Source organism: Podarcis filfolensis, assembly GCF_964270895.1.
Source record: "Podarcis filfolensis genome assembly, chromosome: 6".
NCBI lineage: Eukaryota > Metazoa > Chordata > Lepidosauria > Squamata > Lacertidae > Podarcis > Podarcis filfolensis.
Genome location: NC_139609.1, coordinates 84,347,419 through 84,375,018, shown reverse-complemented (window position 1 = coordinate 84,375,018; position 27,600 = coordinate 84,347,419). Strand labels below are relative to the sequence as shown.

The 27,600-nt window shown below is 46.2% G+C and overlaps 1 protein-coding gene across 4 annotated transcripts in view; it reads right to left on the bottom strand.

The window, feature by feature from the left end:
• TFAP2C (transcription factor AP-2 gamma) overlaps positions 1-16,115 on the bottom strand; it is a 32,656-nt gene extending 16,541 nt beyond the window's left edge. For 2 of the 4 annotated variants that reach the window (XM_083618899.1, XM_083618902.1), the window contains exons 1-2: positions 6,974-7,238; positions 1,146-1,622 (exon numbers count right to left, since the gene is read on the bottom strand). In XM_083618899.1, coding sequence (XP_083475025.1) covers positions 1,146-1,622; positions 6,974-7,021 — 525 coding nt within the window. In that variant the 5' untranslated portion in view covers positions 7,022-7,238. Of the gene's footprint in view, positions 1-1,145; positions 1,623-5,375; positions 5,452-6,973; positions 7,239-15,954 lie in introns of those variants that run through there. The other 2 variants (XM_083618900.1, XM_083618901.1) reach the window with 2 other exon arrangements.
• Between the last annotated feature and the right edge of the window lie 11,485 nt (positions 16,116-27,600).

Genomic DNA, 27,600 nt, shown 5'->3' with positions numbered 1-27,600 from the left:
CCAAGGATGCAATCCTGTGTGTGCGTAGCTGGGAGGAAGTCCCATTGAACCCAATGGATCTTACTTCCAAGCAGGCAGGCATAGGGCTGCTCTGTAAGAGAATGAAGAAGGGACTCTCCAAATCTCTCCTCGCAGTGAACTCACTAAGCCAGTCACAACTCAGCAATGCAGGGATAATTCTGACCTAACTCAAAAGGCAAATTATTGAAATAGATGTGAAGTGCTTTGAACTAGGGTCAGGAGTGGCTGTGGTCCTCTAGATGCTGTTGGACTACAATTCCCATCATCCCTGACCACTGGCCATATTGGCGGGGGCTGGTGGGAGTTCGAGTCAATGAACAAGTTCTCAATTCCTCAATTAGGGGGCTAAAACCCTGTTCACATAACCAACCGAGTACATCATCATTATCACTGAAGCACTATGGATCCCGACCATTTATGGAACAAGGGACAGGGCACATGATTCTACTCCATGCAAGACTGCCGTTTGCCTCATTGTGGTGTGGAGATGACTGGACTACAGCCAGCATGGTCGATGGTCAGGGAAGTTAGGAGCTCAGCAAAATCTGGAGGGCCACAGATTCCCCCAACCCTGACCTGGAAAGGTTCAGATCCCTGTTCAGCCACAATGCTCATGAAGTGATGTTGGGTCAGTCACTATCTTTCAGCCTAACCTACCTCACAGTGTTGTTGTGAGGACAAACTGAGGGAGGGGCATGCATGCTGCCTTGAGCTCTTTCAAGGAAAGTCAGGTATAAATGAAAAAGGAAAATTAAAAAAAAAAGGAAAATCAGCCCTTAAATTTCCCACATTTGATTTACTGATGCCCACATGCCAGGTGTTTGCTTTTCTGTTGGGCCTCATGGAACATAGGAAGCTGCCTCAACACAGAATCAGGACATTGGTCCATCTAGCTCAGTATTGTCTACAATGATGGGTAGCAACTCTCTGGGGTTTCTGACAATATTTTCTCCCAACCCTAATTTGGTGGTGCTGGGGACCGAACCTGTGGGTGCTCGACTACTCAGCTACAGTCCCTTCCTTTAAAGATGACTCCCTTTGGTGAGGCAACCAAAACTTTTCTTCTAGGCTACAGGGCACCCAGAACTGCAGGGACACCATTTATCACTTTCGCCAATCTTTACCTGCACCTCTTCCATCTGATGGGCCATTTCATGCAGTCCTAGGTTCTCTGCCAAGCTGGAAGCATCGAGACCGTGGCCGTGAGGCAGGAGCAGCTCAGATCGCCTGTAGGTTTCCCTTCTCACCCCAGCAGAGCCGCTTTCCAGAGCCGGGAGATGGGGCACCAAACCAGACCGAGCGTGGTGGGACAAACTGGAGTGGTCCTGGCTGGTCTGGCGGCTGGGCCAACTGGTTTGCTGCTGGCTGGGGGGAGGCGGCGGCTGGTGGAGCGGGTTGATGGAGAAAGGATCACCCAGGTGAGAGTAAGGATCACTGGACTGGGAGTAAGGCAGAGGCTGGTACGGGGGCGGGAAGTAAGGGGGCTGGAAATCGGAGGCCCCCGAGTGGGAAAGGGGGGGTGCCGGACTGTACAAGTGCTGGCTGACGGCCGAGAGGTGGGGCAGTCTGGGGTTCCCATTGCTGCTGCTGTCGTGACGGTCCTGTAGAAAGAAAGATGCTGTGTCAGTCCAAGGCATCATAGGGTCTGGACTGGGTGGGGGGAGCAAAAAGGAGGAAGTTTATTTCTATAAAAGAGGTACCAGCCTGAAAGGAGGATATTTGGAGAGGGAGAGGTCACTGGTAGCCCCACTCAAGGGGCCAACAGCACATTTGCATCCCAATATCTAAGAGAAAAATCAGGAAACAAGCTCCACTGTAAATCAACAAGTCTTAGTGGTGCATTCTGTCTTTCAGAGCAAGGTAGCATTGCAAGTTAGGCTGCAATGTTACACTTACCTGGCATGAGTGGATCTTACTCCTGAGTAGACATGCATAGGGTTGTGCTTGCAGGCTTCAATTTATTATTATTTACTTGGCACACAAGGATTTGTAGTCATAGTCCTCCAAATGACCCATTTGAAGTAACAAAGTTACAATGAAACTCTCCGGATGAGTCTAAAATATCCTCTCCACCCCACCCCCTTTTTAAAGAACTTTACTTTGAAGCAAGCAGTCTGAAGACTGCAATCTAACCCTGAATGAGGTAGGGGGGAAATTATATACTAGCACCTGATGGACCAAAATTAAATTTTATCTGAGGACTGCAGCCTCACTCACCCACTGAAAGTTCAAATGATCTTATTTTCAGCAAATGCGTTTGGGACCAGTTTGGTTTTTAGGAACCTCCCACCTCATTCATAAATACAAATACTTTTTCAGTCAACACACTAATTTAAGTTCAGTTTAAAATCAATGGAGATATAGGGGAAAGAAGGGGAGGTAGGAGAGTAAAGCCAAGTCACCCTGAAATCCTTAACGTGCGCTCCAAACCTACAACTTGTTTACTCAAAAGTAAGTGCCACAGAGCACATGGACTCCCAAAGTCTACATAGGACTGCACTTTGGGCTTCCTGCCATAGGGCTGGCTGGGAGGCTTTTTGCATATACTTAAATCAAAGTGCATGTCCTTGAACGAAAAACCCATTTATGTCAATGGATCTTACTTCCAGAGAAAATTTGTTTAGTACTGTAAATTTTGAGTTTGCTTTTTATTTAATTTGCTTAGATTGGGTGGGGGGGGGTAATCAATTTGTTCAATACTGTGGAAAGAAGGAAATTTTCCCCATTTATTATAAAGAAAGATGTACCCTCCTTACTACCTAAAAAGCCCAGAATTGAAATTTGGTGATTTACAAGTTTTATGTCGACTGTATTAGTGTTCCCCTCCTTAAAAATAAACAAATGCTTGCCTTCACGTTGTCTTAAAGTACAAATCCACTGTCTTGGGAAATGTCTTACAACACTCCTATGCCCATCACAGAGTTAATTTAAAAAATACCCCCCTCCCGTGGCCATTGAAAAGTTAATATAACTCACTGCCCAGGGCGCCTGTTAAGGAGGGAGAGAGCAGAGTATTAAAATCTGCCGAAAACAAAACAGCTACCTTTCCAGTACTGATTTCTTTAAAAAGCAAACATGTAATCTTGAAACCCCTGAATCATTTAGCAAAAAAAAAAAATTATCCTGGACCTCAACGCAGCATTAATCAATGAATGAATGAAATTAAAACTTTTCGACAAAAACACCAAGCAATTTAAAGCATGTCTAAACCACACTGATAAGCCTGGGGTTTTTAAAAGCCGCTTCTCCCTCCACGCTCGTTAAACTAACAGGGGCGGGTTAATCAGAAGAGAATGGAGATCCCGACCGGGACCCTGCGGGAAGGGAAGCGGGGGCGGCAGCGGCTTCTGGAAGGAGCCAGAGACGCTGCGGTGTGACCAATGGACCAGAGGAAGGAGGGAGACGCTGCCATCTTCAAAGGCATCAGAAATAGAATGACTTTGGGGGGGAGGGAGAGGAGGAGAGATTGAAGGATAACCTGACGGTGCCATCGTTTATTTCATATTTATTAATTATTATTATTTTCATGTCCCTATGCACATTTCTCTGGGCGTTCAACAAAACCTGATCCCAGGGAAATGAATAGGTCAGACCGCCGAGAAATAATCTGTACCCGCTCAGAGTTTTCTTTGCTTTTTCCTCTCTCACCTATCGCAGGCACCCAAAACAGACGCGAAAAGCAACGCTTAGCAAGGACTTGCGGTCTAAAACGCGCGCTCAGGATTTCACATATATTGGTAAGCCAAAGCGCACTTGGGATGACTTTTAGATGCTGGATTTCACCGAAGCCTTCAGGAAGGAAGCGAACGCGGACCTCATTTCAAGAGGGAGAGAAAGTTGCACACCTCATCTTCCAGAAATCTATCCAGGCGGCCCTGCCATTTCCTTAGGGCAAATCTTGGGCATGTCCACTCAGAAGTCAGCCCCGCTTAAATCCACGGGACTGAGCCCCAGGGTCAGTGTGTATAGGATTGCAACTCCGGCTGCGCTCCTTTGCACTCTTTACCACTGCACGCAGAGTAGGGCGAAAGGGATTTACTTCAAAGTAAACATGCCAGAGGCTCGCACTGCCCGTTGACCCTATGTGGGACTCGCTCCGAAGCGAAAAGTGCATTTTAAAAGAGGCGCAGCTCCACGAGGAGATCAGGGGATCAGTTCAAATCCCTGGGATCTCCCTCCCGCAACAAAGACTGCAGAAGCCCGCCTCCCCGAGAAAAGGCCATTTCGGATTGGGATGCGGACTTTGCAGTAACTGGCCTGCGGATAAAAAGTCCTAATGTGGCCTTTAAACTCCCCCAACTTAATCTCAAACCGTGGCCTCCTTGATTCCAAATCCACCGTCCCCCTGTGCACCAATCAGCCAGAAGGAAGGCCTCGCTGCACACGGGACTTACTCCCGAGTAAAGCTGTTTAGGCTCTTGCTGCAAAGGTTCTGTGCACACTTTAATGGGAAAAGCCAAGCAGCCTCGTCGATTGCTGTGGGGCAGACGTGTTAAAGAGGAGCAGGCTACTGGGAGTCCCTTAAAACACCCAAACAAATTCCACCTACATGAGCGCCTTGTGGATCGCACCTTTTCCTGCAGCCTTCTGCATCATCGCTGGGAGGAAAGGCCTGAATTCCCAGTGCATTACAGTTCGCGCTCCGATCCTAAATGGGTTTACACGAAATGTTTACATGAAAAGCGGGTGGGGGAAGGAGATAGTCTCTCCTAATCTATCGCAGCCCGACGTGGAATGTAAGAGGGGGCAATCCCGAAAGGGCTTTTTAAAAAAGAAAAAGCGCTCTCCTTATTCTGGATTAATTAATCCGGATTAACTGCAACCCGAGCGCCTCACAAGGCTTTGAGAGGATCAGAACACACCAGTTTCCAGCCATAGAATTGCAAAGTTGGAAGGGCTCGCAAGGGTCATCTAGTCCAACCCCCTTACGCACCCCCCCTTGCAGTTGGGACAAGGCCCTTGGCTAGAAAGTGGGGCGGAGTAATTTAACCACGCGAAAAGTGACTTTAGGCACCAGCCCGTCGTCCTCCCCCCTTAACATTTTTGAGGGTTCTTTTTGCAGGGTGGATAAGAGCAATGTGCAAAGCTTCTCCGGTTGAACTTCTGCCCGCCGCGCACAGATTTAAAGGGGAAGGAGCCCTGCCAGAGTTCCCAGCAAACCCTCCGGGCAGCCGTCCTCGAAGTATAACTCGGCTGCGTGGGCATCCATCTCTTTTTCTCTCTGCGCCGCCCCCGGAGGAAAAGGAACCGGGCCAAGCTGCTTTTCCCAGAGGGCACGGGCGCCACTTCGATGCCAAGACCGCCGACTTCCTGCCATCCCCTCCCGGGGCCTCTGTCTCTCTCCTCCTGCCTACCTCGCTGCCTCCCCGCATGGCAAAAGAAGGAGCGAGCGGCCTCCCTTCCGCGCTGGGCAGAACCCGTCCGACAGGCTGGAGCGCTTGCCTCGCCGAGGGAAGATCTCCGGCGCTCGCTCGCTCTTCCCTCCTTCAGCCCCCCTCCCCCGGCCGTGGGCGGACTTCCGACGGGGCGCGCACGCACGCACCTCGGCCGAAAAAGCGTGCGGAAGTTTGCACTGATTTTCACCTCGGGGAGGAAAAAAAACGGCGAGCAGGAGCAGCTCGGAGGGGATTAAGCGTTTCCGCTCCTTCCTGAACGCCGCGCCGTCGGAGCACAAAAGGGGGAAATCACTGCTCAGTGTTTTCTGGGAGGGCAGATCTACCCTGTCCTGAAGCCAGGCTTTAAGGGCGCACCGAACCGCAGCCACTTAGGATACCGTCTCCACTTTCCGCGCTCTTGGAACGAATTCCAGACGCTGCGCAAACGCGGCTTTCCACGCTCTGGACCTCGACCATGCTGTGCGTTTTTATTGCTGGGGATGCAACGCACAAGAAAAATGTCCCTCAGGGACTCATTTGAGTTCTCCAACTACTGTATACTTGAAGGAACCGTTTCTCTCGGGGGAAATCCCGCTAGCTTCAGTAGGACTACTCTAGAGTAAGCGGGAATTGGGGTTTTTTAAACACACACACAAACGAAAAAATATTGGGTGATTTTTAGGAAGATCCTAGGCATAATCCTACTGAATTCAGTGGTGCTGCTTAGGTACTACCGAGAAAGTCTACGACTAGGACAGTAGCCACATCCTCCAAAGTGGAGAGGGGAGGTGCCAATCACGTCCCCCCCCCCAAGGCAGCTTCTCCGCTCTTCGCCAGCTTTGATGACCTTGGTTGCAACATCTTTTTTATTATATGCATATACAAAAGAGAGAAAGAGGATTGTTCGGAGGTTCTTGCTATTTTAACACACAATTTAAGGTCCGGGACCATTAAGTTGCGAGTTCGGAACGGTCCAGAGAGCAGAAAGCAGCCAAACACTGCCATCCTATTGCGCAAATTCCACGTAAAAATGCTTGGGGTTCATTATCTCATTAGGGGACAAACACCTTAGTCGGCTCCCGCAGCAAAGCTGACTCACTCCATGCAAACTTGCATCTCATCTTAACTTGATCCAAGCACCAATTTTAAGTTTTAGAGTGCCCCATTATATAATGTCTTGTTGCACACCCTGTCCCGCACAAGAGGGTTTTCTTTGAATTCAAAGTCAGAATGCAATAAAGGCATCCAAGGCATTAAACTGTAGTTCGATCAATTAATTCTACAACTTATGCCTCAACAGGACTAGCGCCTTATTTTCCTTTATGAGCAAATCAAGCCCCACCGATTTTCAATTATTTGCTGCCTGGCCAGAGTGCCTAAGCGGTCACTTTTTGTTCGAAATAAACTCTCTCTAAATCCCTTGTTTCCATCCTCACATCTTTAAAGGCTCCAATCCAAGCACCCCCATTCCACCGGCGGATGCGCCTACCGCCTGCCCCTTTTGTTTCCCGTCCAAGAAAAGAAAGCCCCAGCCAAACCACTGAGGACTAGCCCCGTGCACAGCCCTAAGCTCTCACCTCACAGTCCTCTTCGTACTTGACATTGTCTGCTAGTTTCCACAACATGGCGTCCAGTATCCCCCAAAAATTAAAATATAAACCAGGGAGGGCAAAAAATAAAAATAAAACAAAAGGGCGTCCCAGCCCAAAAGTCGTTAATCCAGCAACTGCGGGGGGGAAGAGCAGCTCTTCCCCGCCACCTTCAAAGGGCTGTTTTAATGGACAGGCATATAGGCAGACTAGGGGAGAGAACTTCACTTCCCGGGAAGTAAGTGACTGAGCCTCTTTTCACCGGCTCCCCTTAATGGCAATCTCATTAGCATAGCTCCTCCCCAGGGACGGCCCGGGACGCGGGGGCTTCCCCTGACAGGCGGCGCCAAGCTAGCCAATAGCGAAGGAGCCGCAAGCCGCTTCTCGGCAAGCCGCGCCCCCCTTGCGCTCTCGGCTTTGGAGCGTCTCCAAGGCGCACACACGCGCGCCTGGGAAAGCGCCAGGCTGCCCAAAGGCGCACACGCATGGCTAGCAACGGGGCGGGGAAAGGGCCAAATGTCTACCCAGGGCGCGCGCGCACGCAAACGACGGGGAGCGCTGCAAGCTGCCATGCACGTTTGGAGCTGGAGCCGAGACGCGGAAGGGTCTCCAAAATATTGTTTTATTTAAAAAAATTAAAAGGCCAAGGAAAAAAGTTAACCCTTCTTTGGCCAGAAGAGGATGCTGGCAGCACAGCAAGCCAACCACCGGATGGAAAGAGTCGGAAACTGGGAAGCATTAAAAGGAGAGAGAGAGAGAGAGCAAGCGGAGAACAAGAAAACCGAGGCAGCAGTAGCCCCCGCCTGCCTGCCTCCCCACCCCAAAAGGGAGAAGGGGGAGTTTGCTCTGGGTCACAGAAGAGAAGCTAACATAGGTGTTAATAGTTCCCAGAATACACGGCTAGATGAGAAACCACAAAGGGAATTGATGTGGGTCGTTCGCCTGCTCTCTGCGAAGCCATCCGCTCCTTTTTTTAAAGGCCTTGCGCACAGCGCGCTACTTTTAAGTCTAGTTTTGATGTGCTTCGTGTTTTAATCTCGAAACCCATAAACTAGGGCAATACCCTTCCACCAGGCCGGCTTCTCACCACAATTTAGCTGCCGGTGTTTTGCTCAAGAACATCTTACGTCTGATAAGCTGTCCCTTAGGGAACCAGGAAAGCTTGGATCGCCACTTGACGATATTTTGGTTGGTCTAATTAAAGGCATTACCCGCTGTTGAATTTCAACCACCACCGCCACCCAGAGACGACTGCCTTTACTTTTTATAGTTTGCGAGTGGCTCACATTTTACCGCCGAAGTTAAGAGCCGTATTGCAGCCTGATCCTATGCAAAGCTAGGTCGCCGTAACCAATTTTGCTGGGCCCCTAGGATCGTGCGCGCTTGTTACAATATAATCCCATGAGTGCTTACTCGGAAGTAAGTGACACTCTGTTCAGCGGGGCTCGCGCCTAGATAAATACTCAAAGGCTTGCAGCCTTAGGCTGTTGCCACAAACACAACAAGGGATTTTTGCGGTACGTTAAAGACAGATTTATTATGACATGAGATTTTTTTTCCCTCCCTGGGCAAGAAACGACTGTCATTATTTGGGACCTGGCCCAAGTGAGACAGGAGCAACTGTTCACGATTCCTGGGTCTTTCTTACAAATATGCCCACGGTCTGGATTATCAGCCCGCGGACATCAAACGGGACTATTGCCTTGATCCTAAACTCATTGACTAGGAAAGAAAAGGGCAGCGTTTCTGGCTCAGAAGACTGCAGATCTTATCCACGTTTACACAAGAGTAAGGCGCACTAAATCCTGGGGAAGGCCTTTGTTTGTAAAGAAATAGAATCCTAGCAATGGCGGTAAACCGGTTTGCAAAAATTCTATTCGGCAGCCCTGCTGTAGCAAACGTAGAACAGTACCTTGTGGCGCACCGCGCACGCTTCCAATGGCTAGAGCCCACTTTCACAACAGATCTGCTAGTCCTTCAAGGTGCCACCACACTCCCTTTTGTTTTTCGTTGACTCGAAGCGCGGGGTTTTCTTTCTCCAACTGATTTTTGTACAAGCCTGGGCGGATGCTAAGAGCTCGCCCTACGGTAGAACTAATCTCCGGCAAGTGGCCTTAACGGCAGCCTCCTGTGTTTGCAGCGTGGGTTGATTAGATGGAGAAATCTCGACTTAGCATAATAATAAATATTAACAATTTAAGCTTGCGAACGAACAAAAGCATCCTTTGTGCTTAACGCCCTTCCCCTAATGCACCGCGGAATTCCTGAGATGGGGACAGTTACAAAAAGGGAAATATACTGACAAGATTAACAGTTTTTTAAAACAAAAAATTGCATAAATGGCTCGCAGTAACCTACGATAATGCCAGGCTCACCATTGTGCCTACAATCTGCGCAGATAAAATCCAATCACACTCTTAAGAGCTATGACATGAATGGAATAGACTCCCTAAGTAGAACTCTGAAAGTTACCTGCGCTCTCTGCAGTAGAGTATAAAACAGGGTCTTGTGGCATCTATATCCGAACACATTTATTATGGCTGAGTATACAATCCTCTTGGATCTTAGCCTCCCTTAACAAACCCTAAAACACCTCTCTCGTTCTGCATGCACATCTTTCTTTTTAAAGGATTTGCTAAAGCAAAAGGGTTGAGCGCGCCTTTTTAGAGACAAATAAGCTTTCCATCAAAGGTGTTATTTATTGTCCTGAATTTGTATTCCTCACTAGAGTCTGGAAGCGCGCGGGTCTGCAGCGCAGTCCTAGCCATGTCTGCTCAGGTGTAAATGGGGATTTCTCTCAGGTAAACGGAGTTGGGATGGCAGCCCAGCGATATAGTGAAAGGCAAACTACACTGCAAAGATACTGGAAACACAAATCTAAATCCACGAAAGCTTATGCCACAATACGTATGCAACTTTTTTAAGGCGTCACTAGACGGCTGTTTTTAACTGCTTCGTTACTTTTTAAACTACAAATAAAATCGTACGCCACCTTTTCTGCACTGACTGACGTTCCCGGTGTTTTACAGAATATGAAGTTAATATTCATGGGCTTTCTCTCAAATAATAGGCTGGTCCCTGTCTCCATTGCGCTGAAGGAAAACCTCCTTTATCTCAATGAAGGTTTCCATAAAATGTGTTCAGGGGGCACGTGTTAGCTTCCTTTCTCCATTCATCCACTTTCGTTCCAAACAAGGTATGAACAGGTTGTCAGCTGGACAGGACTGTGCCCCACATGCAATTCTAACCATAACGTGCTTCCTTGGAAGTCAAATGCTACAGAAATCAGGGGACTCACTTAGGTACCAGCTAAAATAGCTACGATCCAGCTACATTTACACTTAACTCCATTTCAATCAAGTTCCATACGCCGGAAACTCAAGCATTGACCTCCGATTTGGATTTCCCTCTCCGGGATTTTATAAGCTTTTTATGGCGTGGTCCACGAAGTTAATGGGGCATCTAAGCGATTTACAGCGCATGTTTGCTCAGAAATGGGCCCCACTTTAGTCCAACGGGGCTTGCTCACAAGGAAGTGTGCATAACGATCGCACATCCTTTCGGATTAAATAATTTTTTAAAAAGTATTTAAAGTGTTTAATTTGGCGTCTGGAGGATGAAACGCACTTTTTGTAAACAAGGGATGGTGTTGTTTTAAAAAGACGATCAGTTTTCTCCTCTGTTCAGTCGCGCTCCTGTATCTACAACTCAGCCTTCTTGACAGGAAAGGGAGGCGGGTAACCCACTCGCCCCCGTTACCTGCGGGTAAAGCGACTGAATTCAGTAAGATTTAATTCTGAGCAGACCTGGCAGACATGCATAGGATTGCAGCATTCTGACCTAAGCAGTTATCCTCATTCATTCCACACACCCACCCCTTCAGCTTTTTGGACTTAACGTGGAGAGGGGAAATTTAAAGAGCTCTTTCCAAGTATTTAAGAGCTATGTAGTGGAATCGTCCTGGATTTCTCTGACCTGGGCGAGGAGGGGGGAGTGCTTAAGATGCCACACTAAATAACACTCCTTACACCTTTTATTGAAAACTTCCCCTTTAGAATAAAACTGATCGATTTATATTGTTCAGCTGTGCCTTTTTCTTCTCTTGGGATCCCTCAAATGGTACGCGGAAGTGGTCCAGTCGAAAGGCACGCTGTTCAAGTGAGCCTGCGATCTAGCTCATAGCTCCCCCTGCCCTTCCAGCTTTGAAATTGACCAGGTGAAGATTCCCAGAGCGATGTCACTGACCAGGTAAGGAAAAGGAGGTCGGGATGAGGGGGAGGCGGAGAGAAGAGCTAATCACAGCATGATTCTCTCCAGCCCTGTTATCTGTCAATCTGGCACGCAGGTGCTGAATCCTAGCAGTGACAGGGGCCCAGCAAGGGCAAAATAATCCTCGTTTAACCGTAAAAAAGGTGAAGCTCATTCAGCTCCTACGTCTCTCAGGCAGTTGGCGTCATTAAGGCTAGGCATCTCAGCAAGAAAGACACAGGTAGTCTTAAAACCCCCTCAGAAGTGACACGCCATCACCACCACCATCCTCTTAAGATACATTTATTTTGATCTCCTGCAAAACAGTCTAAATGTGAGAATGGGGGACTCCTAAAGGTTGTAATTTAAGTAGAACCAAATTAGGGGTGCCAGTTGGCTCCTCTTTTTAAGGGGTGCTCCAAATTCAGGGCACCTTTGATCGAGTATCAATCCTTGCTGACGTTTCAAAATTGAGCGGGGTTATAGTTCGACCCTATTTAAAAACAAAAACCAGAATTATGTTGCAGCTCCCAAGCACGTTTACTAGGGAGTAAGTCCCAGTGCACACAGTGGCATTTACTTCAGAGTAAGCACGCGCAGGAGGCATTCTTGCAGTGCTATCCTATACATGTCTGGCCCCACTGAGCTCAGTGAGGTTTATCCCCAGACAAGTGTTCATAGGACTGCAGCCAGGCTGCAATCCTAACCCCACTTACCTGCCGGCAAGTCCCACTGAAGTCAATAGGACTTACTTCTGAACAGTGGTGGTTAGGATTGTGCTGCTGGTTTCCTTTGAAAGGTTGAAGGAGAATTCTTCACCTTTTGAAAACTCCCAACTTGAATTGAGTCCCACTCGTTTCAAATGAAATCGCCAAAGACTGGGAATCTCTGTATGCTTACTAAGCAGTAAGATACCCATTGAAAGCATGGTGCAAACTTTTGTGGGCTTGCGTGTGAAAATGGTGACTATTGTCTGTTTTTGCCAGAAGAGACAGAATGTATTTGAAGAAAAAGCAAAGATATCATTCAGTAGCTAATTCGTTTCAAATTAAAATCAATGGCGCTTGCTTCCTTGTAAGTGCAGTTAGGCTCAGAGTCCGATATGCTGTTTTTAAATTGACATGAAGGTGAAGCAGAAATGTGTTAAAACAAATGCCTCTAGAGCGACCTGTGAAGTTATAAAGTGGTTTCAGGAAATTCAACTATCATTATTAATTGTAAATCAAATTCTAAGTCATCTCAATCCTACATTCAGAAGTAAACTCCACTGTGCCCAATTTCTCCCAAATCAGTGTGCATGTAATTCCATTTTAGGAGTGCAAGCCTACGCTTCTCTACTTGGAAGAAAGCCCCATTGAATTCAGTGGGTCTTCTTACCAGGTAAGTAATCTTAGGGCTGCCCCCTTCAGCTCTTAAGTACATCCATTCAGAAATAACCCACACTTCTTTCAATAGAACCTTCATATGGGTGTGGTACAGGCAAAAGCAAGTTCATTTTTTAAAATAAATCAAGTAAACTTTTCAAGATGAGAACCTAAGGAAATGGGATCTTTTGGTCAGAATTTAAAACATGTCCCCCAAAACTCAACCACCTGAATTTGCAGACCCTGCCTACACACTGGAGAGGGTGGGGAGAGAGGGAGAGAGACATAATATCCGCGGAAAAGAATTGAGAACCAGTTTTACGTTTACACAACAACTCCCACTGTTTTTAAAACTTTGGACCACCGGCTGCCTTTTCTATATCTTCTCCGGTAGGTTTGAAGATCTCGACCCCACCCAAAGTACCTCTTTCCTTTCACTGCTCGCTTGGCTCTTTTCCAGCACAACCCCACCATCACCCCAAATTAAATTATCCAACTTGTTCTAAATGTATCAGCGACGAGTGATTGAATTAATGCTGGCGTTCTTTCTCCCATTCATTCCCAAATTCAAGAGTTAAACGTTAACGTTTCAGCTCTAAAGAGATGGTAAGTACATATAGGAGTTGCCTGAATCAGAGACATCTCCTGCGTGCTATGGGAATGGGGCATCCTCAATATATTTATAGCTCCGTCGCAACTAATCCCATTAATTATGATAAACAAAGAAACTAAAGCACTATGCAAATAGTGGGGGGGCAGAGAGATTCTTAGTAACAAAGTGGATGTTGGATATGTATTCAAGATAAAGCCTGCAATTTTAAGCACACTGAAGTCCCATGGAACATATTTACACCAGTTAAAAGCCTCTGACAGTGCAAAAATTCTAGCATATTTTAAAAGCATCTGTCATAGTGATTTTTTTTAAAATGTTGCTGTAATTATGCTGAAGTATAATTAATATGAAGATGTATCTTTTTACACTAAGGGATTTGTGCTTTTGGCATGCAAATGTAGGCCCATGTGCAATGCATACCTCTATACATGTCTACTCATAAGTAATCCCCACTGAGGTCAATGGATCTGGCTGCAATGGTAAGCAAGCCTGGGGTTGTAGGCTTAATTGCATACAGTCGCACAATGAGTTGGCCAGATAGAGACGCTCCTGTGGAATAATTCTCAACTTCAGGGAGGGATGGGTTAATGTTCTCCCCTTTCTAAGTGATATGCTTGGAAATTTTATGCCCATTGAACTAAAGGATTCAACATGGACGTGTTGATAAATTAGAGGATAATTCTTGGGCGGAAGGAGGACAGTCGCTTTTTGAAAACCCACGATGGATTTGAGGGTGAAACCGATATTTTGGGTGTGTGTGTGAATTAATGTCAATAGTAACTGGGAGGTTCCCAATTCAAGGGAGATGCTCCTCAGTTGCAACAGGTGACTGACCATGTGCTTAAAAGAGGCGTTCCAAACGCCATTGCCATTTTCCTGCCCTATAGAAAGAATTGGGGATTCCCAACCAAAAATACTGCGGGCAAAGGAATCTCTTAATGGTTACCTCCCTGACGAAGATATTTGTTTGGTTCAAAAGCTTACCTAGTCTCCTTGCTCCAGTTATCACTAAATGCCCATCTTTAGGGTTTCTGAACGAGCCGGCTCCTGATACGCAGAGCTCGTAATACATACAGCCTGCTCGCCCCCGTATTCATTCAGAATTAAGGCTGCAACCCTAACCCCCACCTATCTGGGAGTAAGCCCCACCGACATCAGTGGGCCTTACTTCCGAGTAGGCATGGTTAGACTTGCACTCAAGTTACACCAGCGGAATTGTTCTAGTGCCCAGCATTGCAACAGGAGTCGCTTCTCCTCACTTGCCTCAGGACAAATTTCAGACACTGAAACACCGAGCTTCAGGCTGGCGCGAGAAACGCAGGAGCAGGGCCGAGGGCTGGGGAAGGGGAAAGTGGCGCACCCCCTCCCTACTCGCTCTGAATGTTAATTCTCTATCGATTGCAGGAAGCACTGAAATCATTTCGTAGAACAAGCCTCGAAATAGCTAGACTGGAGGAACGGATTTCCTTCTGGGAAAAGATCGAATGGGTTCAGACACTGGAAATCGAATGATACATCGAATTCCAGAAGAACATTGCTAATTCCAGACAAACCTTCCTTTTGCTGTCTCTGCAGAGGCTTTCCGAGGCGCGCATGGTTTTTAACTTCGGTGGTTTCTTAAGAAGAGTCTTGGGGTCACCTTAAAGACTAGCCACTTTATAGCATAAGCTTTCCTGGACCAGTCAAATGAAGTGGTCTACATGTCTTTTCAGAAGTTGCGCTTGTCCAGGATAAAGTATGCGTACACGCATTCCTCCCCAACTCTAGCGGGATGGCCCTGTTACAGCGCAATCCTAGCCGTGCCTACTCCGAAGTAAGCCCTATTGAATTCAACGGGCTTACTCCCAAGTAACTGAGGTCAGGGCTGCGGCCTTGCAGTTTGTTGCAGCAAAACCAGAAGAAAAAGTCTTGTGGCACCTTTAAAAACTAACAAATGTATTATGGACCAGTAAAGCTTGTGTCACAATCAACGTGTTACTCTTTTAAGATAGCTCAGCCGCTCCGGCCCATCCACAATTCTATGGAACCGGAGACTTTTGGCTTCGGGCCGATCTGAGCTGTCATTCTGCAGCGTGGCTGAGCGAGTTGAGGGCACCGCAGAGAACGTGGCGCCCCCTGCCCCTAAAGAAGAGGGCTTGCAGGCAGGAATGCAAAGAGGCTTAAGGCTGCAACCCTGGGCAGGCTTACTTGGGAGTAAATCCAGTTGAACTCAAGCGACGGCTTTTTTTACGCGCGTTTACTCCGAGTCAGTTAGAACAACACTCCGAGTCGCGCGCGCACCGGATCGGGCGATGCCTGAGTACCATAGGACTTGCTCCCGGGTAATGGTGTGCAAGGATTGCAGCTTTCCGTGAAAGTTAGTCCTCTCCCTGCTTTTTCTCAATGCGGTGCGATGCTAAGAATATATATGTGGGCGCATTGTTAAACACCAGGCTGTTCAAAGCGAAATGGACCAAACTTTCTCCCACGTGCGCGAGAAGTTCCTCGGAAAGCCACGAGGTTCTCCGCCTTGGGAAAGAAATTCCTCAAACCCCTTTCCCTTCCCCTACACAGTCCGAGCTCTTCTGTGGAACCTCCGAGGAAATTCCAACCTGTGGAAGGCTCAGAGCTCCAGGAGCCGAACAAGACCCTTGATCATCCCCGACCGACTCCTACGTTCTGAGCCACCAGCCAAACCCCACACCGCCTCCATAACTTGCAAAGATCCTGGGGGGAGGAAAAAAAAAGCAAAGAAGGCGACTTACTTGCCAGTCGATCCTCTCTAGCAGAGACATGAGCCACCCGGTGGGGCTTTGAGCAGGAACCGACGGCAGGAGGGGGCGGGGGGACTGCAACCCCACGCAGCTGCCTCTTCAACTGGAGTCCCAGCCAAAGCGCTTCACCTGGGCGCACGGCGAGACTGAACTAGGCGCCTGCGCAGATACCTGCTCGTCTACTCTCTCAATCCCTCTCTCGCCCCCCCCCCCTTTAAGCAGGAGCATTCCTCGTTTTTCCTGCTAGCTCTGATTCCTTCTGGTTTCAACTCCTGGGTAATCATCTGGCAGCCTCGTGGCGAGCTGATGGATATCTACCTGGGCTGCCCTGTCTCCCCTCTTTCAATTTAAAAATGCAGGTGGGGGGCAGGAAGAAAATAATAAGGCATCCGCGGAGTTGTCAAGTTTAGCCAGGGGTGCCAAATTGAATAAAACATGGGGGGCAGGTAAGCCCCACCCTACATAAGTATTTTATTAAGTATTTTATTGGGACCTCGGCCCCTAGGAGTTGGCTTCTGTGTAATCCGGGCTGATGTCTAACAGGCAGAAGTTCTGGAGGTAGGGCTCAGACATGCGGCAAAGTGTTGGGGTAAGCCCACCTGCTAAATTTCTGCCTCCCGCTGCGTCTCCAGCCCAGATCAATTTGTAACCTGCGACGTTTTCACCATTTTTGAACAGAATGTTCAATAAGAAGCGCCTTTCTCCCCTTCTTCTCCTTCACTTTAACCCGCTGGGTGTTGCAGGCAGCATAGCCGCCAGAAGTTCTGCAGGTAAAAATTGCCCTAGCCTGGGGCTTCACCTGTTGGATTTCCGCCTGTCGTTGCACTTTTGCTTTAATTGCCGCGTGGCTACCCAACTTACTTAGGAGGTCTTGGATGACCTTAAAGAAGGTCCTTTTAAAACAAAGAGCAGCTAAAGGAAGGAGGTGGACATCAATGGAGAAAACGCAGCGCTTCCACATTCTAGCCAGTATTTTTAATTAAAACTCCGTAACGTAGCCTTGACTGTGGGGCCTACTTCCATAGGATTATATTTTAAAAAGACTGAACTGGGTCTAACTTCGGGTGCTAAATTTGGTGTTTACCTCCACATAATCATTCAGGGGTGCCTGTGGCTAGAAACAAGCCCAGCCTCCTTGAAATACGATCAGACAGGCATGGTTATATGGACATAACTTGTTTAGCATAAAGCCAGATTCGTCTTCTCATTTACACCCCACTCACCAGCAATGTTAATATTATAATGTTAATATTTAGCACTTAGCATTAATTTTTTTGCAGTCTTCTAGCAACACAAGTACGTCATCTCAACTATCTTGAAGACCCTTGACAGTGCAACACTGTAAGGCTGCAGTCCTAAGCCTTACTTGGGAGTAAGCCCCCATTGAGCCCAATAAGGCTTACTTCTGAGCAGCTACAGTTAGGGTTGCACAGTAAGTCAGTGCTATTTCTGTGCTCTATGCTAATCTGGCATAAACACCAGAAAACTTGAAAGCCTTTTTATCACTTCATGCACTTGCTACTGCAGTTGCCTTGCCTACTGCCAACAAGTCCCCTCCCCTGATTCACTATAAAGAGGCAAGCGATGAGAGGTTGCTTCACCTGCACCTAGGCTGAGCTAGGAGCCTGTGTCAAAGGTTTCGTGGAAAAACTGGGTTTTAAGGAAGGATTTGAAGATAGTAGTTGGGGGGGCAAGTGAAGAGGGGGCACCTGTGCTTTTAGCAACAGCAGAGGAAAAGGAGTTTCATCGTCTGCAGCCTTCAGTCTGTCTAAAGCCCTCTTTCAATGGCATTGCAAACCAAGTCATGAACTCAAATTCCCCAATGTGTTGTTGTTGTTATTAAATGTGTGGGCCTTTCCTTTTAGCTGGGAGGATATATGGCAGGTGCATTGATCCTGCACCCATTTGACCCCCATTGAACACAAGGGGATTTATTTCTGAGTAAACATGCCTAGGATTGGGGTGGGCGAGTCTGAGAGCAGAGCCCTAGGCAGGTCTGTGCAGAAGTAACGCTCATTCATTGAGCTCAGTGGGACTTATTCCCAGGTACATGTGCATAGAGGCTAAACTCCGGGTTAGCAGTGCCCAGGTTCAGTAGCACCTTCTGCCATCGGGACGCTAGCTCTCAGCCCCCGCCCCAACTCAACAGCTCGCATGAAAATCGCCTGGTGCAGTCGCAAAGCAGATTTAAACCGTTTGGACTTGTGTGAGTTCTGTGGGTTTAGAAACCGCTTTCTTACAGAAAGAAGGAATGTATTATTTCATTAACAGAGGAGCCAAACTTTTTAGAAGGGGTGTGTGTGTGTGTGTGTGTGTGTGTGTGAGAAACTATGAGGCATGATCCAGTCAAAGTTAAGCAACGCCAAGTCCCTTTGAAATGAATGGCATTTGGGAAGAAAGAAAAAAGAAAGAAAGAAAGAAATCTTGCTTTCTCATCTCTGCGATCGGGCAGAGATAACTGAATCTGCAGTCTAGTTTGGAGGACGTCAGAGAAGTAGATAACCAGGCAGAAACTAGATACAGAAGCTAGAAACTTGTTTTCTTTAATGAGGTTTATGCTTCCTGATACTCTCTAGGTTTGCCTTTTCAGAAAACATGCAAGGGAGAACTGACTCTTCCCTTACCAGTTTGCAGTGTGAGAGGAATAACGCTGACCTACTTTGCCTGGGTGTTGTGAAAAGATAAGAGGCGAAGCACGCGCAGCATTAGAAAACCTTACATAAACATACGGACTAGCACCTTGAAAACTCTGTCGAGTTTGATTTAAATCTTTCTTGTACCGGATTTGGATGCTCCCGCCTGTCGATATCGCCCTGCGCCACGTCGTTTTACTTATCATCGCCCTCAAAGCAATATAAATCCACGGTTATTAATTATTACTTTGTTTAGATGTTTAATTTTCTGAAACGTGGTAGGACAGAAGTGGGTAATTTACCTGTCTGAGGGATGGGGGGGGGAGGGAATGGATGCTGAAATGTGTTCTTGATTTCTGGAAGGAGGGGGGCGGAGGGAACCGTCTGCAAGGCTGAGCCTAGTACGCATATTTGAGTTCTTCAAGACGGGCTCCATCCTATCAATGCCTAGCTAGGATTGTGGCTTTAAAGGCCGATCCTATGCATGCCCTACCCTCCGGTCAGTCTCTCAGCTTGCTCCAGCGAGTAGAGTTTTATCCCAAGGAAAGGAGAATACGATCTGTTATTCCTGTCATTTCCTGTTTGCAGAAATTAAAGTGTACGACCCAGGCAAAATATAGGAATGTCCCCCTCTCCAAATGCCATTCATATCCTTGCTTAATCTTGCTTGAATCCGGCTCCGTAGTTTCACATCCCCTCCTCTGAGTTCTAGAAAGTTTATGTCCTCAGCTAATGCAACAGCATTTTCCCTTTTCTAAAAATAAAAGAAGAAAAGGGGAGGGGGGAGAGATCTTTTTCTAAATTCAGACACTCCTCGCCTCACAGTCCGAACGTTTCAAATTTGCCATGATGGAACTAAACAATTTCCATCCAAGCTGCAGCTTTGTCATGAGTCTTTTAAAAAAAAGGGAGAGGGAGGGAGAAAAAGAGCTTATGTTCAAATACAATGTAAATACTTCATTTTGTTTACAGTACTTCAGTTTTCATCAGGGTATGTCTCTAGCAAAAAAAAGGACGTGGGGGTGGGAGGCCCAATTCAAACCAGATCCCCTCTCTCACACAATCACCATTCGCATATATACAACACATAATTTTAAGCGGAAAGTTGTTGGTGTTGTCCCCCGCCCCTTTTTTCCCCCAAATTGTATTACACAATGTGTTTTAATTTTCCATTATTGTTAGGCACCTTGGACTACATTTCAGGAAAGGCAGGCTTGGAAATATATTCTCAAATAAATAAGGCTGAAATTCTGTACCTGCTTACCTGGGGGAATTCCCCACTGCAAGTAAAGTGGGGGAAATGAGTAGCAGTTTGCAGGACAAACTTACAGAAATTAGTTCAGCTTTCAATTTATTTATTTATTTAAAAAACAAGGGGAATAATTTGCCGAAAAATGAGCACTTTTGAAGACTGGTAATATCCAAGTTTAACTGAGGTGTGGGTTTCAATGCAACTCACATACAGACTTAGTTCTCACAGTGACATCAGTAGGACTTCGGAGTGCACCACTGTGGCTGAGTGGTGTGTTGTTTTATTTAACCACTTAATCAGAAAAACCTCTAAGGCAATTGCATGAAATAATATAAAATAATCATACGGAAATATCAATAAAATCAAACTTTAATTCATAAGAAAATACTGACATATTGACATAACCAAAAATGATCAAGTATAGATAAATCCAAGAGCTTAAAAAGGTATTTATTTTACTTTTCCCCTTTTAGAAGCACAAATCACTTCAATTAGTTATTTATCCTTTCTACTGCTGAAGTTCAAACCACTGTGCCGGTTTCCTTGTTCTTCACATTCTTGCTGCAATGCATTGGCTGCTTCTGCACTCTGATGCAGCTTTACTGCCCAAGTAGATTGGAGGGAAATGGGAAGTGTGGCTATTCCCAGGTGTGCACCTTACCACTGAAATCTTTGTCACCTTTTGTGTTGAGTAGATAAGCTCTCACCACTGCAGTCTGGAGCTAATCCCAGCTAATCCACCTGTCCCACAGTTGCGGTCCTACAGAACCATCTGAAAGAACATTGTGGACCACTGGCGATGCACAAATCGCAATTTAGGAATTGCTGCTTGCGTGTGCTTTATGGAATATACAGGAGTGGACAGATTCCAGGCTGGTGGGATCTACTTTAACTTTCATTAGAATTCGGAGATTTATCCAAAAGATTTATGCAAAAGATGATATGCTCAGAATTAAAGAATTATGTTCTAGGGGTTTTGTTTCGAGTACCTGAATCAACAGAGCTCAGACTGAGAAAGAACTCTAGTTTAAAGGCTTGTTGGAAAAAAGGTAGTTTAGTGAACAAAGGTTAAATTTATATTCATGTGGGTTCTAAATACATAGTGGCCCAGTTCCCTAGCCCCCAACCCCAAACCAATTGGCACACCTCACAATCTGAATAATACCACACAGATGCAGAAATAAACTAAGTTTCTGTGGAGACTAAGTCTCACTGCCAAATAAGGATTCTTCTCCACAGGGACCAAAAACAGTGAAGTGATTCTATTAAAAAAAAACCACTATCTTTGAACAGATGTGAATTCATCACAAATCTTAGCACAGTTTCACACATTTCTCTGCCCAGTCATTTATAGGGATGCCCATCCGCTTTCATCACAGCCGAAAAATCAAAGAACTGTCAGACTATGGAAGAAGTTGTAGTGTCTGGGCAAATATCCATTGAGGTGAGGTGGATTGTGCCCCAGGGGATGAGATGGGATGAGAGGATCCTCAAAGTTCCTTTCAGACTGATGATTCTTAAATAAGTACCCCCATAGCTCTGTTACCATTAATTGGTGAATGAGCAGGAATGAAGTCCTGGCCTAGAGAAACTTAGAATACTCAGAAAGGACCCTCAAGGGCAGATTAAGCATAGATCATAATGCTCAGGCCTATGCAAACAAATCCATCCTCCATTTGTTGAACCAAAATATGTGGATTTCAGCTTGACTAATCTGTACAATGCTAACCATGTCTACTGCAGAGTGAGCCTTATTTAATTCAGTGGAGTTTACTCCCAGGCAAGTGGGGTTAGGATTGCAGCATTAGTTCCACTGCCTTCAATGGCTCTAAATACCCAAGACTGAAAAGAACATTCTAGGAAACTCAGTATCATGGTTGGAGTTTTTCCCAAACTTGGGGCTCCAGCTGTTTTTGCACTACAAATCCCATCATCCTTGACCACTACTGGTCCTGTTAGCTAGGGATGATGGGAGTCCAAAAACAGCTGGGCTCAGTTTGGGAAACCCTGATTAGAATCCAGAAGAACGGAGGGTCCCAATCCCCACTCAGCCGTGGAGCTTCCCTAGATGACCTTGGGCCAACCTCAGCCTCTCCATTTGGCTTACTTTACAGGGTTGTTGTGAGGATAAAATGACGAGGAGGGAAACCACATGAGCCACCTTGAGCTTGTTGGAAGAATGTTGGAAGATAAAGGAAATAAGCAAATAAGCAAGCAAGCTTTTTGGTGGGGTGGGTTTTTTTGTCCGCCATGTTGACTTCCAGCTGTGGCTGTCTCACATCAGCATAGGCTGGTCCATTTAGGCAGATGAGGCACTGCCCCACCAACCTCAGTCTGCCCTATCCAGCTCATCCTGCCTGCCTTTTTACTGACAACCAGTCTAGAGGTTGGCACTATCCATCAACTCTCCTCTTTAGATTCAGTGTTGCCCCTCAGCAGAACCCAGCAGGGAGGAGGATGGGGGGTCAACTCGTTGGCTCTGTCTCTCATTGGCTCTGGCGCCACCTACTGGTGAGCTCCCAGACTTCTACCCTACCAGTCCTGGCAGACAGCAGCCGCCACCGCCTCCCAACACTGAGCTACAGAGAGACCCCAGCTTGAGGGAAAGGCTGTGGCTCAGAGCTAAAGCGCTGTTCCTGGTGTACTGTTCTCTAGTGGTTTGAACCACTAGAGAAATGTGCTATGTCTTTATGTGGCAGACAAAGAGGAGAAGGGGAGCCTCTTGAAAAGCAGCCACCCTGGACCTCCCACAGAGGCCAACCCTGGGAACTCTCCCCGTCTTCCCTGCCATCTCCCAGGCACCAAAGATGATGGCAGGAGGATCAAAAATAGCACAAAGGGGGAGTGGGAGGATGGGATTTTTTGCACTGCTGGCAAAATTTACATCAATCAAAATGGTAGACTTAATTCTCACTGTCATATATAATCACACTAATAAGGTACCAGTGATGTGCTGTCAGCATCATAAAATATCAAGTGCTAGCTATTTAAGAAGAGAGAAAGGGGGGGGACCCCTCCAAGCCTGCTTCTCACTACATTTTTCCTGACAGGTGGTAACATAATTGTGTTTGCAAACAAACACATGACTCTATCAATTCTATCAAATCTGTTTCAGGGCTACGTTTTAGGAATACAGGAGGTGAGTCAAGAAACAGGCCCCAGTGGCTCCCATTCCTCTCTCCTCCTCTTGTGGTCTGTAAGTTCTGGGTCCCCCCCATCCCAATAGACAAGTCAGTTTCCTACTCCTTTGAATCCCTGAGGGGAATTATGAATCCACAAGGCAAGTTTTCTGTGGTTGGTTTTTGCTAAATGCAAACACAATTGTTTTTCAGTCTGATTTATCTGTGAGAGTTCCTGAAGGTTCCTCATAAGGTACCCACATTTTATATTTTTTTACTCAATTTCGATTCCCACCCCCCTCTGAGGTCTTTTTTAAAAACAGCAACTAAAAAAACTGAAGAGTTTTGGAGTGGGTGTTTTTTCCCTCTCCAGCCAGCCCAGATGCCAAAGACAACAAGCTTTATGCAGCTTTAAATTCAGCAGGTGTGGTTTGCATGACAAGAGACCCTGCCCCATTTTGTAACTGAGCCATCTTAGTTAGTCTATTTACATGTTGGGGGGGTGGGGAACTCAAATCAACATGAGCTTACAGCATAAGCTCTCATAAACTAGAGTCAGTGGCAGGCACTGGGATCTCAAATTTCAGAGGTACCCTGTGTGACACCAAAGTGTCCCCACATCTCTTGCCTTCCATTCTGCATCATTGTTGTGGTGCCCCTGAGGCTCCATGCCCAGTAAGGTAAAAGCTAAAGGATCCCTGGACAGTTAAGTCCAGTGAAAGGCAACTATGGGGATGCAGCACTCATCTCACTTTCAGGCCAAGGGAGCCGGCAATTGTCCATGGACAGCTTTCTGGGTCATGTGGCCAGCATGACCAAACCGCTTCTGGAGCAACCAACACCGTGATGGAAACCAGAGCACACGGAAATGCTGCAGTGGTACCTATTTATCTACTTGCACTGATGTGCTTTAGAACTGCTAGGTTGGCAGGAGCTGAGACAGAGGAACGGGAGCTCACACCACCGTCATGGGGATTCGAACTGCCACCTTCCAATCAGCAAGCCCAAGAGGCTCAGTGGTTTAGATCACAGTGCCACCCGCGTCCCTTTTCCATGCCCAATACACCAAGGGTGGTTCTGCTCCCCTAAACCCGCCTCTTCTAGAGTCCTCCATCAGAAGATAATAGACCAGGCATCCCCAAACTCAGCCCTCCAGCTGTTTTGGGACTACAACGCCCATCATCCCTGACCACTGGTCCTGTTAGCTAGGGGTGATGGGAGTTGTAGTCCCAAAACAGCTGGAGTTGGGGGATGCCTGTAATAGACACTTCATCAAACTGAGGAACAGGGGGCATACACCTGGCCCTTTAGGTCTGCATGCAGAGGCTGCGTTCAGGCAGGTGTTTACACGTGCAGTTGTATTCTGCCACATGGTCTTCGCACAATGATAGTGCAGTAGTGATGGATTTATTCAACTGTATTTTGATCTGCAATGCTTCCCCAGTGCAACCGTGTAATGCCGTCTGGAACAGAAGCAGGGGAAAAATAAATCAGAATATTTATACTATCAAAAGTTACAGGTATTTCAGCTGCAAGTTATGGAACATGAGAAAGGAAATTGTGTGACTTTCCTAAAACTTTTGTGGGGGCAAGTGGTCTTGAAAGCGGCATTGCATGTGACCCCCCTGATAGCACCATGAACAAAAATCATCATGGATCCAAAATGAAAAGGATGCCGGGGGGGCGTGTCCTAAGTCTGTTGCCCCAATCCTAAGCACATTACTCATATTTAAAAGTGCATATGCTATATATATGTACTTGGAAGTCCCATTGTATTCAGTGGGGCTTACTCGGAGGTTAAGTGAGTGTAGGGCAATATGAGGCTAAAGTCAACATATCTGACATTCTCTAGACCTGAGGCCGATGTCCCAACCTCAAGGGTCACTGCAAAATGTTAGAGGTTGTTAGTGCATAGTGTATTCTTCCTACGCTTCCCAAAGGCAAAGAGATAGTCTCTGTTTTGGTGTTTCATGAGGGAGCAGCTCCTCACAGTGGTGTAGCAAAACAAGAAGTTATAATAGGATCTGGTGGCTTAACATCCTTATTCATCACATTGCTTCTAGCTAGCTGCCCAGTATGGAAAAGGTAGAAATTATTCCAATTTATTTATCCTCAATTTTGTGAGGTGGTCTTTCCAGAGTTGAGTCCAACCTACTAACCTCAGATGTGATGGAGTTAGAGTGAGCTCTTGGTGTTCCATTAAAAGAGTTCTCCACTCTTCTTGTTGAGGCGGGAGCAGGTGCGAAAGAAAACAGAGACTCTGCACCTTTAATGGATGTGTAGAAGTAGGTATAGCTTATTTTTAAAATGTGGGGCTTTCTGTTCCCCAGGCATCAGAGTCTATAATGCTTCGGAATACCAGTTGCTGGAAACATCAGGAGGGGAGAGGACTCTTGTGCTCGGGTTCCTGTTTGTGGGTTCCCTTCCAGCATTTGGTTGGCCACTGTGAGAACAGGATTCTGGACTAGGTGGGTCATTGGCCTGATCCTGCTTTATGCAAGAAAAAGTAGTTCCTCGTCACAGGGTGAAGGCGGAGAACAGCACAGCATAAATTTAGGAGGAGTCCAACACTGGAGGAAGTGTTGATTGGGAAGTCGACTTCTATTTAGATAAAGCTATCAAATAATCTTTACTGCAAATGTGCAATTCTATATCATGGCCATTGAAAGGTGTGTTTCTATTGATGATACATTTTAAAATTCAAATCTTGGCTTTCAAGTGTAAATTTACACATATGCATTTACAATTTGCACAAGAATGTATTCGCTCATGATATGTTTTAGCTCTAGAAAACGCACTAGAATACACTTATTTCTGCCTGATTGAACAGGAGGACTCTAGATATTATACAAATGCACTCTGGATCATAGCCAGACGCTGGAGAGACCTGTCAGGAGTAAGCATGGATCAATGTTTACCAAACAGTATGGGGAACAGCTTTATTAGAAAAACTAACCAACAAACTGAAACTGGCACAGGGATATACACAGCCCAACAAGACAATGACAAGAATCCACCAACAGCATATGAATCAATATGGCTAACCTGATTCAAAAACACCCACCCACCCCACTCACACATGAAAACAAAGTTCACAACAGCCAATCACAAACAACCACACCCTAGGCCAACCCCAACCTCTCTTACCACCAAAGGAACACAAGTGAATAGGAGAAAGAATCACTGACACAAAACCCCACACATACATTAAGAAGAATAGAAGCATTGCCACCCGACCCCACTCCCATTCACCATGCCCCCCACCTCTTTCCTCCTTTTCTTCCTAATGTAACACTAATGTCTCAACAAATGACACTGATCTGTAGAAAATGTAACTTGAAAAAGAGACATTTTGTAAACCAAGAAATCTTTAATAAAAAAAAGTTAAAAAACAAAAACAAAAAACAAATGCGTTCTGGATTTTATTTAAGTCTTTTTCATTTTAGTTGAAATCACATACACTTTGACAAAAAAATTACCAGTCATAAGTACACACATACACCATGTGTTGAAATGGCCTGTTCTTATGTTGCCACCCTTATAGAGGAGGCACAGGAACTGATCTCAGGGTCCAGGTAGATTCATATGGAGAGAAAGGGTTCTTGAGCTATTCACATCCTGAAGCATTAAGGCTTTATGTGTCAAAACCAGATGGTATAAAAATACTTAAATATACAAGCATAGTCTTACCAACAGTTCTCATTGGGTGGATATACAGATATATATTTTGGACAAAACTGCAAGTAACAGGTGAACATTTAAAATAGGAGTGCAGATATTAGCAGGATCTGCTTCTGCAATTCTCAATTTCTTGTGGTTTTTAAAGGGGTTTTCCCCTTGCGTAGACAAAACTATTTGGTTCTGAATGCAGCTCCAGACCCAGAAGTGTGGGTGCAAGGCATCCCCATCTGGAAATGGGGAGGTGGGGCTGGAATTTCGGCTCTCAGAGCAAAGCTCCCTTCCCCTTCTTTTGTTGGAGGCTGGCATCTCTGGGAGTCAATGGACTGTTACCTTGTTAAACCAGTCTTGCAGAAAACTGTCTCCAGTCAAACAATAGTGATCTCAGCAAAAGTGTCAGCTCATCCCCTCCCCTCCATTCACTTCAAAGCCTCCTTGGGGCTTATGTAAATGCAACCATTATTAGACAGGGCAATCTACATTATTAAGCCAAGCAGTCTAAGCACTACTTATCCCCATGTTTTCTTTTTGTTTGTTTTAGGGTTTGAGTTGGTGTGTGTGTCTGTGTGTGTGTTACCTGAGTTAATTATAATTTCATGTGAGTGAATGCAAATTAGTTAACCCACAGGATTTGGTAGGATTTCTCATGGCTCTGAAGTGCTATAGCTTCTTAGAGTAACTTTTGCACATTGTTGTCATATATACTATACATATGGGATCTATGCAGTATTTCTCAGGTTTATCGTGGCAAACCTTGCATTGCCCCGAACTGGTAGGCCAAAATTATTTATTACCGTATTGTCCACAGAATGGAAGATAGCAAGATCCTCAAAGACTGTGCTCTATGGGGAGCTGGCTTCTGGCACCAGGCCTATTGACAGACCAACTCTGCATTACAAAGATGTCTGCAAACATGACATGGAGGCTGGCAACACCAGCCCTGCCACCTGGGAAT